Source organism: Haliotis asinina, chromosome 3, assembly GCF_037392515.1.
Source record: "Haliotis asinina isolate JCU_RB_2024 chromosome 3, JCU_Hal_asi_v2, whole genome shotgun sequence".
In the NCBI taxonomy this organism is placed as follows: domain Eukaryota; kingdom Metazoa; phylum Mollusca; class Gastropoda; order Lepetellida; family Haliotidae; genus Haliotis; species Haliotis asinina.
The window spans coordinates 81,197,007-81,217,591 of NC_090282.1; the positions used below are offsets into that span (position 1 = coordinate 81,197,007).

General features: G+C 37.3%; 1 protein-coding gene across 3 annotated transcripts in view; it reads left to right on the forward strand.

Moving 5' to 3' along the window:
- The window catches only part of LOC137278571 (transient receptor potential cation channel subfamily M member 3-like), a 179,737-nt gene that overhangs the window by 85,266 nt on the left and 73,886 nt on the right, over positions 1 to 20,585 (forward strand). For all 3 annotated transcript variants that reach the window (XM_067811022.1, XM_067811025.1, XM_067811024.1), the window contains exons 3-4: positions 2,530 to 2,609; positions 14,022 to 14,193. In XM_067811022.1, the coding sequence (XP_067667123.1) occupies positions 2,530 to 2,609; positions 14,022 to 14,193 (252 nt within the window). The remainder of the gene's footprint in view (positions 1 to 2,529; positions 2,610 to 14,021; positions 14,194 to 20,585) is intronic.

Sequence of the window (20,585 nt, forward strand, 5' to 3'; positions counted from 1 at the left end):
GGTCAGTCCTCTTCATATGACATGCTTGTAGAATCAAAGAGGCAGTGAACCATCAGTGTTGCCACATTTTGAAAAATACATTTCGAATGTATGTTGTCCTTCCTGGTCATGATGTTCATAGATTGGTCTGGTTCACAGGGGTTTGAGCATGTTTGTAAGGCAATATTTCCAGATTGATGATAAAACTTCACTTCATATATACCTGTTATGTAACTGATTCAGGCAAGTGACCAGTCACGTCAAGACAAGGCTGCATGGGGCCTACCATATTATGCATTAGTATTGATGTGAATGTTGTCAATATGCAATGCCTGGTCAAATGTAACACATTTTTTATTTAGATTATGCCATCTCATGTAAGTACAGATTTTGTACTTTAGGGGCTTGAGTCCCATCCAGGATTCAACCCACATTGTCAGAATAAGGAACCAGATTACCAGCACACAAAGTCAGCCATCTCACCCACTCAGCCACACTGGCTTTCATGGTAGTGGAAGTCTGACAACTGGTAGTCTAGTGGAATTGGTTAGATTGCTGACATTTGTGCTAGCTTTCTTAGGTTTAACACAACCGACAAGGACAGCTTGATAACTTACTCTGTGACATGTGAACAAACCTGAACCAGGCTGGATAAGTCATGTGAAATAACAAACCTACGGGGAAACTACCCAATACCCACTATAAGCACCAACTGCTTTCCTGTATTCATCCTGATCTGAAAACAGACCAAAATGGCAGGTGTTGCAATGCAACCACAGAAATGTTTTGCTTATGTGTGTGATTCTTTGCCATGAATGTCACTCACAGATTCAGCCTTGAAAAGAGAGGTATACATTAGAAGTAATGCCTTCCACTTCAGACGTTTGTGATAGGAACATATAAACTAGTTATTGTGCTGGAAAGTTAGAATGAGTATGATTATATATTTACATAGCATCACATTTGTGTGCATAAAATTTATTTGGTTTATTTTAGAATATGTGATAAATACATTTATTCATAATACAACAGATGCACATCAGCATATACACATTTTCCATGTCCTATTCTGCTTAACCCAGTCATCCGTACCAGTTATGTGTGTCTAGTGTAACAACGATCGTCAAATATTATTGATGTGGAAGCATTCTGAATGGAGCACTACATTCATATAATATATGCAAATGAGGAATTACTGTATCACTTCCACAATGGCTTCATGGCAGAGGTTTAAGTTTCATCCATGTTTGAGGTTGAAGTATTTTCATTATTGCTCAAGCAGATTTAACTTGTGTGTTGTTTAAATTAGTTCTGCCGTTGTTATTTTTTAAGATGATTGATTGCATATTTCAGTAAATATGGTATTCAAGTTGGATCCTTGCTTCATATTTTAGAATATTCACAACATATTGAATCTGTTTCAGTACCATTTGAGGGATTGCTCTGGGTACATTCGAACTCTCTTTCTTTCCCTCCACACAATATGGTCACTAGGATAGACACTGATCAGTCATGACCTGATTTCAGACTCCCTATCGGGATTCCTGATTTAGAATTGGTCTCCAGTGAGGAGATTTAATGGTTGATGCAGACACTCAAACTCCCTGACTTTGTTGTGCTTGATAATATGTCATTGTAACCCAGCAGAGTGGATCATTACTCTTACTGTCAATCACTTAATGACATGGTCCAAACTTACCACTGACAGGCTGTCATGAATCCGTGGATGATGGCTGAGTGTGGTCACTAACCAACAAACAAACAAACTGACCAGTACTAACATGGAACTAATGCATCTTGGCTTTCAGAGAAACAAGAGTTTCAGACGTTTATGAATGACAATGGACATGCCCTTTACTCATATATTTCCTGTAGTGCTCACACATGTGGACATTGTCATTCATCATTAATATGTTGCACAAAAGATGTAAATGCATTTGGACTGTATTTTGTTGGGTACTTTTTGAAATTTGAAATGTCCTCACATACATTCTGTCAAGTATCCTAAGAGATTCTTTTTCATATGTTGTCCATCTGTGATGGTGGAGCAGGACTTATTATCCTTTTCCCAAACTCCTGGTATAATCACTGATTACAGTGGTGCATTTATATTATTTCCATCACCAATTTGCCTTTTAAACCCAGTGGAGCCTGTTTGGGCAGATAATCCTGACTAAATATTCTAATATTCTATTGACATTTGTATCCAAAACCAATCTGGCACGGAAAATGTGAGCGAGCAGAAGATGTCTGTTCATACCCTGGATGAGATTATCATCCTGATCAACCTGGTTTTACAAACTGAGGCATCTCATGTCGTCATACTGACTAATAGAACCAATTTTGGTGTGTGGGTATACCTCTTCCATCACCATGTTCAAAACGTGACAAATCAGTATTTCAATCTTTAATGTATTTAAATCTTCCAAATGTTATTGCACATGCTTCCATCTAAGAATACTGTATTAGTTTCTCAAATCAACTTGAAACTCGACTAAACTTGGAAAATTATCATCATTTTTATTATCTTAATTCCTTTCTGATTTTCAGAGTCAAAGATCCTGGGTTGAAAAGACATTTTTCAAGCGAGAGTGTTCCAAGTTCATCAAGAGTTCCAGAGATGCAACAAAGTGAGTAATCATTGGTGTGTTCAGAGACATTTACAGGATCAACACCTCCTTCAACACCACAATCTAGTGCTCATGACTATTGTAATCCTGTATTAGTGAAGAGGAATAACAATAGTCATTGCATTGTGTTGTGAAAGGACCAAAGAAGAGTACTTCTGTCCACATGTCAATTAGGTGTGCTTTAGGAGATCATCTGCATACAGGGATCTGCTCATGTGAAGTAGGCACATATTCCTTTCATAGTGAAGGCCAATAGTTGGCCTTATGAGGTGTTTTGGTCATCGTCAAGCTGGTAAATATCATACCACTGTACACACGGAATATTTATACATGGAAGGGTAGTCAGTGATCATTGTAATGACATGATAGTTATGGTTGGTAATATTAGGGAGATTACTATCCAGATTTTCTATAGTGCAAATAAGCAATCTCTTATCACACATAACTCACAGTGAAAGTGTGGAAGGACAGAGTGAGCTTTAGTAAAACACATCCCATTAGGCCTGAAACTTTGCACTGTGAGGTTGGTCATTGGGAATGTCCAGGTGTATTGCTCAAAAGAAGTTAACTATCTCACCACATATCTGGCCAAATATCCACTTTGTGTTATACTCCATGAAATACTTGCTACCAGAACTTAGTATTGAGAAGGAGGCACTACATGGCAATGATGTTTTAATATTATGATCTGAGAAGTAGTGTAAACTGTATTTCTGTTGGTTCTGAAGGTTTTCATGGACAGAGCCTCCTGCTTGCTTGACATTTTCGCTTTCAACCAACCAAAAGACATTTCTGAGAGATTTTTATCAAGTTTTGATTTAACCTTCTTATGTCGATATTTTTAAAACTTATATATATAAGACATTTTGAAAGCTATAGCCTGTGGCCTAGAACACTGACTCTTGGTATGCCAGCAGTCTGTTGGTCATACTCTCCAGAGACAACTGTATAGCCAGGTTGATGCACCAGAATCCTGCAAATCTGACATAATTAGAATCTTAGAACCCCATGTTGTCATTGCCCTGACACTGGCATTGCTCAGAACAGCTTTACACATGTCTGCAGTATGAATATTTGAATGGCCATCAAAGAACATCAATCTGTTGCTTCCAGTTGTCCCATTATTCTATTGTTCTATTGTCAGAGACGAGTCAGCATATTCCTGTATAGATCCAGCAGTGTAAAAGAAGTTGTCACCCTGGAATCTTTCATAAGAATATTGATTCTTGCACTCAGATTTTTCTGATGTTATGATTAACCTGTGAAAAAACAAATGAGGAGCCTTGAATAATAATTTAATCTTTTTCAGTCCAAGTATTCGAGACCATGACATGTTGTCTAGGGAAGAAAATGCAAACCATTCAAAAGCCTGGAACCGCATTAAAATTACATGTCTGTATTAAGAAGTGCAAGCTTCCGGCTACTGTGACAAACTGAATGTCCACAAAGCCAAGACAAATTTGATTTCTGTTTCGAGCTGGTCTATTTTGGTGGAGGCTATCTAAGCCTGGCTCCCATCATGTACTGCTGTCTTGATGAAGGGGGTGGTAATGCCTGAAAGGCATACATTTGTAAGCTTGATGGAAAAGGCTATGGCCCCCTTAACAACCCTGTGTTACTCTGGCACTTAAAGGCTAGAAGGGGAATGATTTCCTTTAAATTACAGTATTAAATTGGAAAAGTTCTGAAAGTTTAATGGTTCTGAGAATTTGGATATGTCTGGCAATTAACATGGCACCAATGGTCAACACACACCATGAGGTAAATGGCAGTAGTTTACACAGCTGCCAATTAGGGAAATGTGAAGCATGTACTTGCCGAGGGCCTTTTAGAATTGTGTGAAATACAACACTGAACTTCTGAACCAATTAAAAAACAGTTCTCATTGTTAAAATTAGATCTGATGAATCAGGTGGTGAAGAATACAACAAAACCTGATTTCAGGAAAAATTGGAAAGAGCTTTCAAATATTTTTAATGATCTGGTTTTTGGGAACAATGTCTGTGTGCCTGAAGCAGTGATTTATATAAACGTGTGATAGGGAGAGTAAGGAGATTAGAGTGACACTTGAGTCTCTGCAGCTCGGCTGGACACAGTCGGAGTAGGGACGGATGAGGGCCTGCATATAGATTCTGTCAACATACAGCATGTACTGCCCTTGTCGAGGCTGAACATCACTGTCAATAAAGAATATCAGGCCTGCTTAATTCCATTGCATCTTGCTTGTGGGAATGAAAACACACCTTCTGATATATGTTGGAGAAGATTACATTTTGACGGCACATTTGGATTTCAGGATATGCAGATGTTGTAGTCCTTGAATTCTAGTTTGGATGTGATGCAAGATATGATAGAACACTTAGTAACAAAAGAAATGCAGAGGTTAATCATGACCTAAAACATAGAAGTTGTGGAAGTGTGTGCATTTAGTAATTGAATAGATTTACATGGTGTAGCGATTTTCATATTTGTATCATATATCTAGGCTGATTTCAAAGGCTATTACACTTGGCTTTGCTGGTTTGTCGATCTGTCATACAATATTTTCTCAAGCACAACTAGAAGAGAAATTGATAATGTGATCAAATGAAATGTACCAGAAGAAGCTTGGCAAAATTTTATCGAAACCAAGATATCAATGAATCCATTGCTCCGAATCTTGGTGTGAATGAGTAATTATGTTGAGTACAATGCTGCCTTCTTTCATTTCAGAAATATGTGAGAAACATAAAAATCATTATGTGAATGTATGGATATCTTGATCAAAAATGACATTCTGCTATTTATTTCCAGCACCCTTGACATCCTTGACACTGAGAGCAAGAAAAGAACTAAAACAATACATGGATGATCGTTCTTTATCAATATGTGCTTTTTCTTTTTCCATGAATTACAAACATGTCAAGAATATGACGAATGTGTCAGAATCACCTTTGACTTATGTCACAGCTGATCATGGAAGTTGCTATCTTTAGGTGGTTGCTTTCAATACTTGAAAGAAAGACATAGTGCTAATCAAGACCAAAATATTTTCAAACTATCTGTCAAGGTGAATGATTTTCCAGGTCACCTGCCTCTTTTTCCAGAACACCTTTTTCTCTGGATGTGCAAATTTCTCTTCCTTTAACACTAGGTTATTTCTTTGTCCCAAACTTCCAGCTTCAAGTTTGTCATTCAAATTTTATACTTTTTATAGATGTATATGTTTTATAACTGTGACATCTGACTGGAATAATGAGCTAACATTGCTTTGATTGGTAACGCTATGAGCATACCTGGTGTGGTGTTGATGCTATGTAAATGGACACATTATCATTAACTGCCAAAAGGCAATGTAGATTTTGTTACATTTTATGAAGAAAGTTCTCACCCTTAGCCAGAATAATGTGTGGGACTGTCTTGCTTATCAGAACATGCACCTATGTAGGTCAGCTTGAACATGGCTGAATGCTTCATCTCTCTGACTGAGATGCATATGGCATCTAATAGTGTTTAACGTTACTAATCCTATCAAGATCAATGAAAACCAAATATTTCATGTGGCATTGTTCAAATACAGGTGCCAATGGAATGATTTATGTTTTTGGCAAAGATAGCATCAATGCAGTAATTGATCCTCTTGCGAAACAGGTGTAAACAAAAATAAGAATCCCGTACAAATACCGGCCTGGTAATGAAACAAGTTCAAGTGAAATCCAGTTGACTCATACTGTTTGCTGTTCTGTAATATTGTCTGCAAAAATCCTTCAAGAGAATATCTGTGATTCACCTGGTAGACACATTGACAGTGTAATGCAGAGTAAATTGAACAGTCCTAAAAGCAAATCAAACAAACTCTGTATACTTTTAAATCTATGTTACTGTTACGAAATACATCGATATTAAAGTGCTGTCGCTGTAATTGTTTGTACGTGTGTGTGCTGATTGGTAGATCACTTTTCAACCATTTAAATATCATTGAAGCCTTAGTTCTGTCATCAAAATGACATAAATCTTAAGGACATAGACAAACAATCCTTCAGTGGAACCACAGCTGTAAAATAGTTTAGAGAGATCATAAAACTACATTCTTTACTATATGAAAAAATGGTTTGATCAAAATTTGCTCACAGAAATTAGATCTAACTGGCAAAAATGGGTGGCCAGTTACCATTTATCATAATTTTTTGTTAATAGTTAGTATGTGGTACCGTGGCTATTCATTATTGAATACTGGCTCAAGATTTTCCTAATCTTGCTTAACTATTTATCATATTTTTCACATTTTCCCAAATTCGATTAGCTTTGTAGCAGTGATATCCCCTTTTGAACCAGAGGTGTGATTCATAATCATAGTTGCCAGTCTAATACATGTAGTTTCCAAGGTCATGGTACAATTAAAAAAGAGATGCCTGCAACACAGACTAATTGTGTATCCAAACAAGTTTGCCATTGATTGAGGTCATTCAAACACCACTTTGTCTGCTGAGGCAAATTTGATCTGGATCAATCAAACAGCAAATAATCCTCTCTAATTACACAGAAACAATGGCTCACTTTCACATAAGGCAACAAGATTGCAATGTCTAGACTTTCAATGACAATGCACCAGAATGTGGGGTGCAAACTGTCTGAAAACTTAAGTTGTTGAATGAGAAGGTGATCACTGCATTGTCGTCATTGTATCTGTGGACATCTTCTGGTCTCTTTCAAATGACATTGTAGTAATAAGAATGAAACTGAGATAAACCAGGAGCTGAATATAGCATGTTCCAACATCGGATAAAAATGATGCTGACATCTATTTCTTGATAGCAATCCTCTCGTCTTGCAGTCCAGTGATTGAACTTTATATAATGAATTGTGTGAGATATTTCTGCTTCATTCACAGACAGTGTAGGTCTCATGAATAGTCAACGAAAGGTTAATCCACTCAGATATCAAAACTAGTGCTACTGTTCTATTCATTTTACTTCAGATCTGGCATTCCAGAAGAGTAAATGATGTATTTAAAAAAACTTGGTGTCACTGAATTACTCTAGACTTCAAATTTCTTCCTCAACACATCTGTATTGCTCAATGTTCTAGGTTGCCATTCTTAGACCAGAAGAACATTAGTACATTCCTTGGTGTTGTATGAAGTGCTGTCATAGCACCCTACACCCACATACTCTCCACACTCTTGTACAAATTCTTATTGATTTGCTCGTATTCTGTTTGACAGTTTGAAATGAGTTTACAGTATTTGCAGACATCACTTTTGATTCCTTGACAACTTGTTACTTTTGTAGGTACAACAATCATCCTAAACAACACTCTTCATCAATAATTCAAACAACACTTCATGTGTTTCACATTGCGGCCTGAAGATATGAAGAAAAACTCTTCTATTTTATAAAATATGTTTCTATTGTGTCGTCAAATTTGGTATAATAGGAGAAGAGGATTGTCAAGAGGGTGATTTATCAGCTTGACAGGATTAAGCTGTGTGAGAAGTATAAGGAAGCATGTGATTGTTATTTGCCAGAGATTGATAAGGGATAGAAGAGCTTACTTGAAAGAATTCAATACCAAGATAGCCCAACTTTACCAAAGTCAGATCTTTTGCTAATTTGTTTTGTAGTTGTTAAGGTTTTCATCTGTGGACATATTGCCTACGGGCAGGAGAATGTTATTTATCTCTAAGTTATTACATTGAATTGATCTGGATGACTGTGGTTGTGGAAAATCACCATTAAAAATCGGCCTGGGCTTGATTAGAAAAACTCTGTAAATTAATCGTGGATCATTGCAAACTGAATCATGCTGAGTTTCAACTGAAGTTTTTTCTGTCTATTTCTGTCTAACATTTTAGGATATTATTGCATTTTGGATTTGCCTGATGTGCTTTCAGTAATAAAATGCTCATCACATGATAATTGAATCTCAGGTTTGTTGAATGAGTGCTGCAGCTGAATTTAGGCAAGTAAAATCAATATTGATAGCAGAAACTGTAAGAAATGTGGACTTGATAGGACACTTATCACATGCCTTATCATCAAGACAAACATGTTCTTCATAAGTTATCTGCTGCCCAGTTGTATTGTCAGCTCTTAGCATGGTGTCTCCCTTGTCAGCAGCATCTATCAACAACTGCATCAGGGAGAGGGCTATTTCAAGAATCGATCACACTTTTGTCTGATGTTCATCTGAATGATCTCTTTATTTGGTATTAAGGAAGAGGAAAATTAATTCTGAATGTAAGGATCTCAAGCTTTGGGATTGATGTAGTAGAAATGAAAATAGCGTGAGCTTCAAAAAGCTTAATTAGCACTGCTGCAGTTGTTTTGAACTAGCTAAACACAATATAGTATTTGGAAAGCTAATTAAAATATTATTTCTCTCACAAGGTGAGGCTCTGTTTGAAGGACTAATGTGTTATGATAAAAAAAATTCCATGAAAAGAAATTGGTAGCCAGAAATAATACGTTTATGAAGACATCTATTTTGATAAGATTGAATGTGTATTCCAAATGCTCTTATAGACTGTAAAACAACAATGCATGAAGATTTTCAAATAGAATCTCCGACACTGTTTTATCGTGTTTTTTTTAAATTTGTTTATGTGCAAATTGTCAAAGATGAAGTAATTTTCTCAGCTCAAAGAATTCTGATCACCTTTGTCATTTGTTATTTGGGTCCATTAAAGGGAAGAATACCTCAAATGCCTAGAAAAAATACTAGCTTTACATCCGTTTAAGTTTCCATGGATTGAGATTCTCTGCTGATGTCAACAACCAGAAAGAACAATCAGTTTTTCTCTAAATTTGATTGGGAGTTGAGACTTTAACAATTGCACAGTCATCACCAACAGATTTCAGTATTCAAGACTGCTTCCTGTTGAGTGTGTGAAGTCTATAATAATAATAGGCTTTAAACAACTGATTGACACTGATAAATCATTCAGTGCATAATATTTGTGATAAGAAATTAGAAAGTTATCATTTACTGTTGACATGGAAACGTGATAATATTTTGATATGTCATGTTTAATATGTTACTGACATGACATAGGTACTCATAATTCCACCGGGCTGAGGCCCCCAATCCAGGACAGTCAGAACACTACAATATTCATGATGTGACATAGGTACACAGGATTCCACCAGGCTGAGGCCTCCAGTCCAGGACAGTCACAACGCTACAATATTCATAAGTCACCTGAACAATATAGATGTACAATAAGTTGTAAAGCTGTGAAACTTATGTGGATTGAGACACTGGCTGGAAATTTTGTGTTTGTGGTAGAAGGTGACAGTTTTGGTTTTGGAACTAATTTCGGCACTTGAATTAAACAAGCATTAGGTTCAGGGTCACACAATCTCATGAAGTGTTGCCACTATGAAGTGAAATTCAGGAATCAAAATGGTAGGGAAAGAAAAGTAACCTTCAGTCCTCTTATCAAGAAAATCTGGCGTATCAGTATCGTTCACTTCAGGAAGAAGAATCAAACTGATTAGTTGACATAGAGTAACCAATAAACTGGTGAAATGAAATATAGCTGTTTTCACATTCTGCAAGTGATGTGGCCACGTTGTTTCACCTATTCTACATCTGTTAAATGCATGGCAGGCAGCATAGTTCTAACTGAACCCATAACATCAGTTCATGTGTGTATCTCATTCTGTACCTGTCTTCAAAATCAAATTGTTCCCTAAAAACGTGTCTTTATTAAGGAGGCTTTGATAACACTAACTAAATAATGGTACACTGAACAATGGTTTCAGTTTTGATCCAGCAGCCTTCAAGTCTGACATCTTCTACATCAGAGAAACTACACTGAATGTACAGTAAATGACTGCAGCATGATTCTTGGCAAACCCATCTTGAGAAGTTTTAATTGGCCAAAAGTTTAAGTAGGACTTAAGCTACAAACTCAGGCAGCCATGTTATGCCTTTTTCTATGCATATTTCTAGCATCTGTGAAACTGATAGAGTGTCTGTGTAAGTAGGGTAGTAATTAGTTGTCAGTGATATACACCCTTCATTTTCTTAAAGCAGACAATTGTGGGAGTGACCATGATGAGGGGAGTGTTTGACTGAAGTCACATGCTGGGATAGCCAGGTATTTTGAGCCATGTCGTCCTGTAAGTATCTTGTTGTGGACCAGAGACTCGATCTGTCACCAACAGGGATTACAAGCTTGTGGACTACATCTGATCAAAGACATCCACAAGACTGCAGGCTCCAGCAGACATGCAGCACAGATATAACATATATTATGCTTAATGAACCAAACAATATGATCAAAAGCTAAAATAAAACAAAGGCAACCCAACAATAAAGAACCAAGGATGGATTTTGAAGGCCTGCAAACAGTCAATATAGGAACAGGCATCCAGCTGAAATAGACTTGACAGCATGTGAGATGTTTCAAAAACTTAAAGCACTAAAGAATGAAACCAAGAATTTTCACTCTTCTGTGTTTTGATTAGTGGATGAGAATGATATGTTCTCTCATTCATATTCATTGGTATACTTTGAAGAGCCATGTATTTTTAGCATAATGTGAATTAAGTTGTGTTAAGAACTAACGGAATGGATTCATGATTTTAAGGATGCAAGGATGGAGAGATTATACTCATGGTTGTCAAGGATCAGACTTCTCTATATCACAGAAACTACTAACACTTTGGAAAAGGAGCTAGTGACTGTTAACACTGTCAAAATTAGATACCAACAAACAACCTTTCATTCTTGATACAGAGGGCATTTTATGAACCACCCAGATAATTTTTATGACCTTAATTCTTGATAAGAACAAGTATTGAATTTATGGTTACTTGGATTCACATCGTCATTAAGCTTGTGTCAGTTTCTGGAATCAATTGTCCATCTGTGCTGGCATTATTGTACCAAGACTGTACCATCGCTTTGTGAGCTGAAGATGGAATTAGTGTAATTTGACACATAACTGGTGTAATTTGAATGTTTAAGTGTGGGCCGAAATTCGGCTGTCTGTACTCTGACGTAATCAATGGATCTGATTGTGTGAAAGAAACATCTCATTACGGTATCTGTTCAGCATCTCTGATAGCTGTGCAAGTCTTTTGGAGATAGTTTAGTGAAAGATGGCAAGTGTATTTCGGGCATTTTATTTTCAAGATTCGTCTGTTATGCTTTAGGGATGTCACCTTGTTTTGAGGTTTTGTACATTGAACTGTGAGTCATTTGTATGTTTGAATGAATGGATGTGATTATAGCCATCTCCAAAACCATAGGAAATCATTGCTAGAGGTAGAGTCTGCAATGTATTAACCTGTAAAATGTTGTGTACAACATTTATGACCTTAACTGGTCATCCCCTTGACCGTGTTTTGTCATATCATTTCTCAACTCCGTAGTGAGGCGTTGGGGTAGCCTAGTGGTTAAAACACTATATTCCCCTCTCTGAAAGAATGGATTAACTCTAGCTAATTAAGGATTACCTTATAACTGGATCTTGTGGAAGTAACTGAATGACACCTGAAAAGATGGATTCATCAAACTACTCAGGTTTATGTGTATAAAAAACATGTAACAATACCTGTTTTTGTATTTATTAACCTTTGACTGCTCTTTTTGATCACCATTATGGCAGGTCTTCAGCAGCTGGAATATATCACCAGTTCATGAGGCAGTATTCAGGTGTTCTTTCATGATGAAATGAATTACAAAAGCATTGAGCGGTGCCAGACTTGTACATATTGGAGATGTACTGTTACAGTGTGAATATTGCTGTAGTTGGTAAAAGTGGTGTAAAACTAAGCTCACTCACTGATATGGCCTTTGGAATTCTTTGGACAGTGGCTGTCTAGGATGTATTGCTGAGTACAGAGCTCCAGATAAGGCATGTATTTGCGTAGTTTACTCACATTTACTCCATTCATTACAAATCTGGGAGTACAAAAAACGCATAAGAAACACTTAAAATCCAACTGGTCTATAATACCTTGCTTACTTTACTGAAATGACTAAATTGGCTTGTGTATGATTCGTTGTGGCGCACAAACTCTAAAACAGCATTAGGTGATGGTAAGCGATGCTTATATAAACATATACTATTATAGCTGAAGTTACGTTCCACTCTAACATTTGCTCTAATAGTCACATGACTTCCATGTTGAGCATTTAGACATGGCTGCCAAATGTTTGGAAATGACAATTACTAAACACCTTCATTCCATTGAGATGTATTTATATTTACATATTTGGAAGAGTTAAGTACCCAATTTACATATTTTGAAGAGTTAAGTACCCAATAAGGATAAGAAACTCTGTGTGAAAGTACTTGATTCTTTTTACTAGTGGGAGTGTACAAACTGCTAGTTACTCCTCATGAAAATGCAATTACTCATACACAACCAGATATGGGTAAATACCCAATTGCTTGAAATATTACCTAGACCTCTGTGAGTATGTCTTTTATGAATCACTATCTGGCATTCATGATACAAGATGCTTGGAGAAAGTCAAGCATGCCCTGTCCCTTACGTCTCACCAGTCATAAACACATGCAAGGGCAAGGCAGTTAACCACCTCCAAAAATCATGTGAACATGAGGTATGAGTCACATTAGGGCCATTGTGCAAAACATTTGCCAAATTGTGCTAGCCAGTTAGCCTGAAAGTTACTAGCCCACAAAATATTTGGCTAGCCCAAAATTTGAATGTAAGACCCGGGATTCATCATTAAACTGCTGCTAAGATCAACATTTTTATCAGCCGTAGTATTTAAAATAGTGTTGTAACTTAACAAGTCAGAGTGTGATATATTTACAAAACGACCCCATGAAATTTCACTACCATGTGAGGCCAGTGACTGTGGAGATTAATCGACCCAATTGGATTTTTACTAGTCACTGGTTGGCAGGGAAGTGGCTATTTTGCACACTGATTATTACATCGCATTGAATATAATTTTTGTCCTTGATAAGTCAAATTCAGAAATCTCTTCAACATGACTGCCATAAAACTTTTTAATAGCTTTACTCAGGCATTGAAATGTTGTAACCCTGATCAAACATCCTCAAAGCAAGATATGCGTGGCACTCTGTGAAACCTCATCAGAAATAACATGCTCGATTGTACTTGTACATGTTCTGTTTGGATCATTAAATGTTTTTGTTCTGGCGAAAGGGCTTTATATTTTTAAGGCCATGTTGCTATTGATTGTGCTGAGGTGACTTGGTAAACCAGGTCAAATGGCCTCCGTGCTCTATAGCGTGAAGTCATGCCACATCTAGGAACAGAATATTGCAACAATCTGAAATATACCAAAATGAGACAATTTATCACATGTGGATTATTAGATAAACAACATCTTTTGCTGCATTGAATGATCATCAACATTCTAAAGTTCTGAAATGTACAGTCTGGAGATGAGAGTTCAAAGATGATATTTTCTTGTGGACAGATGCTGCTGTGGGCGTGGTGAAGCATGGCATGGAAACCTGCCTCGACCCCCTGAAGACGACACTCCAAAGCATGATGAGCGATGGCACCCAATCAAGCACTCGGAGCCCAAACCAACCGATGCATATGGTACCATTGAGTTTCAGGGAGCACCTCATCCCAGCAAGGCACAGGTGTGTGATGCTCAATGTCATTTGGTTTTGTTGCAGAAGTAGATTCATTTGATCGTGTTAAAAATAAGGCCACCTATCATAGACACACTACATTGAGAAATTCTGTGTCATACTGTAGATATGATACTTATTACAAGTTGGTTGGGAATGGTTCAAATTCATAAGATGCACACAGTATTTCAAAATACATGTCAGTCCCTTTTTTGGTCTCCTTTTTCTATGGTCAGTTTTTTACTTGGAGTGAGCAGGGATTGGAAAAGAAAATGTTGACAGTGGACCATGTCCATGATTATGAGCCATTTTCTGAATTTAGAATGAGCCACTTCCCGTGTATCAATAGTAAACTTCAAAATTTTAATGGGCCAGTTTTATTCTGATGTGAAAAATGGCCCGTGGCCCCTGCCTTTCCCAGTCCATGAGTGAGTTAGTGTGTGAGTTGGGTTTTATGCCGCTTTTAGCAATATTCCAGCAGTTACCTTGATGGGGAACACCAGAAATGGACATATTGTCACCCGTGCAACTAATCAAACCTGGGTCTCCAGTCTGACGAGAGAACACTTTAACCCACTAGGTTACCCTACTGCCCCTTCTTACATGGAGACACTGTTGCAGTCATTATTGGGTTCAGAGTTGTCTTTTTACATTTCCTTCTATTTTCAGAACATTGTACAATCACAAGTAGTAGGGATATTCACAACTGACACGTGATTGTAGAAATACAAAGAGGTGTCAAGGGATTTAGATGAGTGATAGGAAAATCAAAGGGCTTTGTGTAAAGTGGCAGTCAACAGAATATGTTGATGGTACATTGCAAACCAATCAACATTTGAGATGTTGGTCAGTGATGTGTCATACTCTAAATTCTAAATTGGTCTTCCAATGACAATTTGAAAGATTGTTGTGCCCTCCATCTGTGCCTGGCCCAGTTTGGCTAATGTAGCAGGTGGCATCCAACATTGGCTCCGGATCAAGATACAGACAGGCTCTGTTGGGGGAAGATCATTATCTGTGGCTGGCCAGTGGATTCTGCTTATGGTTTGCTGTTGGAGGTTGTCTTTTTGGATACATGCATGAACATTACCGTCTTGTCAGACAAAACATGGACTTTGCTGATGGTGGCAGTATATCTTGGAAATACTGTCCAGTGGCCCTTCCATGAATGGTTCTTGGTGTCGTAGTGATCCACCCCATTTTATTGTTGACAAATCATAAAATGTCTCTTGGCCTTATACTGACATTTTCATGGTGTTCATTGGGACATCTTCATACATGGACATGTCTTTCCAGACAGAAAGAATCTGGACTGTCTGAATAATGGTTTCTGCACTTTCTGTGCTATAACATCACAGGCATCTTGCATGAATGTGTTGATGTGTTAATGCTGGACAACACATGGTTGCTGAGTGTAATAATTAGCTGCATACAGACAGCTTCTAATTGCAGGATCAGTTGTTTGAATTTTTGTGGCCTTTTGAACTGGTTTTAGTGGCTGTTTGGGCTCATTAAGACATGGGTCTTGATTAAATTGACTTGTACTGCTGACTCAAAGTACTTGACAACATTTTGTGTCAGCAGGATCCTGTTCCAAAGTCTGCATATTACAAAGACTGAGACTCATTGAACTCAGTTGTTCTTTGTATACATTGTAATCTGATCACAAATTCTGCTTTTAAAGTATAATAATGAGAATCAGCAACACCAATGGCTCAAAGCAAGTCAGCAACCTTTCCAATAGTGTGCTTCATGTATACTGGGGCTTGAGGTCTTGATTCCTGAACAGTTCTAGCTCCGATATCATTTTTCATTGATGATCTTCAATAATGAGGAATCCAAGAGCCTCACATTGTGTCTTCTTGCTCAGAAATGTCCACCATTTCACAATCATTTCATCAAAATGGGCAGTAATTCTCTTTGTCAAATGCCAGAAGTGGCATGCCAGACCTGTCACTTTGTAAGCTGTTATCCAGATAAATGTGCAGCCAGACAGGTTGTTACATATAGATGTTGATCCAAGCTACATGTTCTTTTTTGCCTCTTCATTCAAAAGTGCTTTGTATTGGCAAAAATGCTGTGTATCAGACATTTTTTCTGCTAGAAAAAGAGACCAAAACATGTTGGTGGGGAAGCCAAGTTATTAAAGCATTCACTTATCAAGTCAAAGACCAGTTGAATTCTCCACACTGATACTATGTGAAGCCCATTTCGGGTTTTCCCTGCTTTAATATTCCTTGGATAATGCTAAAAGTGGCGTAAAACTAAACCCACTCAGCTAAAACACGGTTAACATTGTGGCTTTCTGTGAAACATTGCCTCTATAAAAATGTTCAGGTCCAACATATAGTTGTTATAACCCTTCACTGTAATTTCTTCCTGGTCTCAGACAAGAAACAACAATCAGTATACCTTTGAGGTCAGATTTTGATTGTGACACTGTTGAAGTTATGACAGTCATATGTTATGAGTAGTAGGTCATGGTGACATTGAGAAGCATGTTCTTTGTTATATTGACAACAAGGAACATCAAGTGGATGTTCTTAAAATACATACAACTGATACTGATGGGGAAATGGTGGTGTACCGTATTGTGTGGAACGTGGGTAGTAACTTTTAAGTTGGACTTTGGTGGGATGAAGCTTTCCCAAATATTGGAGATCTCATTCAAGTGGAATAGGACCAGTGAAGGTCCCGGGGTAGAATATGCCTTCAGCAACCCATGATTGTCATAAAAGGCGACTATGCTTATGGTAAGAATCGACTAACGGGATCGGGTGGTCAGACTTGCTGACTTGGTTGACAAACGTCATCGGTTGACAAATGCTCATGTTGTTGATCACTGGATTGTCTGGTCCAGATTCGATTATTTACAGACCGCCATATAGGTGGAATATTGCTGAGTGCAGGGTAAAACTAAACTCAGTCACTCACTTAAGGGGAACAGTGCAAACAGCTATCAGTATATTCATGTATTAATGTTAATAAGTCAGACTGCATACAATATGCATATGAGACATGCATCCAGAAATTTTATGTGACATCAACCAGAAGTGTATATGATTTTCCTATTCATGTTATGGCATAGAACCTTCTGGTTTAAATTGTATTTTATATGTTTCCATACCAGAAATGTGGTCATTAGACTACTTGTGTACTCAGTGGTTTTGAGATACCAGCTCATGTAATTCAGTTTATGAGGTAGGAGAAATCTACTATATTGTGCTAGGTATTTCATTAAACTTAATGGTATCAAACTAACAATGCATTGTGACATGTAGTGGTTTCGGAGGGCTTCTAGGAACTGTGATAAAGATGCTCCTTTCTGTTTTGCAAATACTTGCACGCACTTTTCTAGTTAATATAAGTAATTCTTAAGATGAATGGTGGTATTAGCATCTTTTTGTGGGACAAATTATTGTTTTTCCCCAGACCCAAAAGTTCCTCTGAGTCACAACACACTCAGCAATATGCAGTATCCTGCCCATCCTCATACACAATTCACAGTCTGGTGCAGAACTAGGGTCTCCAAAGACAGATGAATCCATATACTTAACTTCTGTATAAAAACAGAGAAGAAGAATACTTTTTGTGAGATAACCGTTATAACTGTGTAATGTAACGAGCAAATAATTTTCACAGAAGACAGAGTTTGCACATGGGGCAAGAGAGAATAGTTTCAGTTCACCTTCCTTATCTATGCTTATAACTTGGCTACTCAGAATGGTTCACAGTGTCACAAGTACAGCTGGAAACTGCTGAAAGGAAAATCATATATTTCAACACTTTAAACAATAAGATATGATGCTCTTGTTTGATTTTCAAACTGCGGTAAATTTGCAATATGTTTTTGGTGGAAACAAATTGACCCATGCAACATTTCATCTACTTTCATGTACAATTATTCAAGGAAGTCAAAGGAAACATAACTGTTTATGGCATTAACATAACTGATATTTGTTGTGATTATTTTTTTAAGGAAACATGAAAGACTAAGTAAATTTTACAATGAGATTTAAACAGTTCTGATCATCTCTGTCAAAGCAATCTGGTTAAAGTTAGTGAAATGTGAATGACATATTTTACTGATCTCAGTAAGATGTTTTCATGGTAATTGGTAATTCTTGCCTGACAACCATCCATATAGCCTCTTCATACACAAACCATAGCTCAGATACAAACTTATTTTATTAAACTTTTAATTTTTTTTGTGACAAACTATTAATTTTCAACATTTACAATGTTAAAATCTGTAGTTGATGTATTTGATCATGGAGTCATTTAACGTAACTTGCCTGAAAGGTATTCTTTCTTATACTTAGTCAGTGAAAATCTTTCTTTTTTTTGAAAGGTGTGGAGGTCAAATATTATGGCTAACACATTGGCAAAAAATACCCAGCACAACATCATAACCCTAGCACTGCTATCACTTCACGGATCCGGGACCAGGACAAGACATAGATATATCACTGTTTACTTGAAAAGATTTGTGTTCCAGATGAAGATGAAGATGCTCCTGGTTAAGTGTCACTAAGTGGTGCTGTCACATGCAGTAGTTCGGCTCACGTGATAAGTCCACCATCCATCCACTCTCTATATATCAGCTAAAGGTTGGACTGGCGTTGCCTAGTTTGTCTGGTAAAGACTGCCAGTTGAAAGATCCCTCATTGATTGTCAGTACTTGCTGGGAGAGTGATGAAATGTTGGTCCAGAAAGATGCAAGAAGCAGAGATATTACAGTCAAGATTAACATGAATTTGGGCAAACTTGATCAAGATAAGACATTTATAGAATCCGCACCACCAATGAAACTACGTCTGAACATCGATCGAAGTCCTTGTGACCTTAAATAAACACATGAGAAATATCAGAAGCAAATGTAAATAAATTTTATTTGAAAAGCAAACTTTCAGAGCTGAGGTAATCTCTCATTTTGGTTGCTCTAGTTCTTGGTAGGGAACTTGAATCATATTGAACTCAGCTTGGCTCTGTATTTGAGAATTTTTGATGGCACTAGTTCTGTGGTAGATAGTCATGAATATAAGTTATTACAAACTTGCAGAGGTATTGATTATTTAAAGGATTTCAGTAGTCATCATTTCGCTTTGTATATGAAGTAGTGGCGATTTCATTAAAAATTACACATTATTTGACCATTCTTTTCTTCAAATCAGTGTGTAAGGAGCTGACAGAGCCAGCATTCTTTCTTCACTAGCAGGGCATAATACACAGTCGAGTCTTGTCATCTGTGAACTGACTATGTGCAGCATGATTGCCGCTGACCCTACAGTTTCTTGTCATCTGTGAACTGACTATATGCAGCATGATTGCCGCTGACCCTGCAGTTTCTTGTCATCTGTGAACTGACTATATGCAGCATGATTGCCGCTGACCCTGCAGTTTCTTGTCATCTGTGAACTGACTGTGTGCAGCATGATTGCCGCTGACCCTGCAGTTTCAACTTGTTCTACGATTACAGTTGGCTCTGCATCTGAGTGACAACACTATCAGTGTCACTGACAACATATTACATTGCTCTACTGTCTAGTTACCCTCAGAAATAGTAAATAGTACTATACATTACTGTGTTGACAAGCATATACATACATACACTTGGCATCATTACTAAAGGTTCAAGCCATTGGTAACACTATTTCTTAAAAGTTGTCAAATCTTTTTTTTTAAATATACACACCTGAATGTTTTTCAAACTTTGTTGACAGTATAGAAAAACACATCTAGTCTACAAAACTGATGTTTGCTTCGTAAGTGCCCTCTGAACTGGTTGTATGTCATGATGTTTCACTTTTGTCAGTGCTTTAAACATTATGATGACACTGTTAGTATATTATATTTTAGAAACTCTTCTGTACATGTTCTGTATGTAATTTGGTACTTCACTTTAATATGACACCTAGTCTAATGTCCTAAGTCACCGAGCACTCACACAACAAGGATGCAACTAAAAGGGCATTCATGTGTTACCTTCCCTTTATCTGTGGATAATATCAGGAGGCTGCAAAATATTGCTCCATCACTGTATGGGTAACCAACATGTCATCAGTTCACATTGTTGTTGCAGTGTTACCCTTGATCCAATCAAGATAAATCTGAGGGTCTAACCAGACGTGACATGCTGTCTTTAGGAATGCAAGCCATAAACCGCCATGCTTGATTATTGATAGAGTCTAGGGAATCAGGCATTTCGTATTTCCATACCATCTGATTAAATTGGTGACATTTTACTGCTGTCCAGTTCAGGTGTTTTGGGTTTTTTTTCAATTAAAGGTGAGTTAGAACACCATGTCAGATAGAAAAGGCTATATTTCAGAATATTTCCATTCAGTTGTTAAATTCTGAGTGTTATTGTATTTAACCATATTCTCAGATGAAAAAAAAAT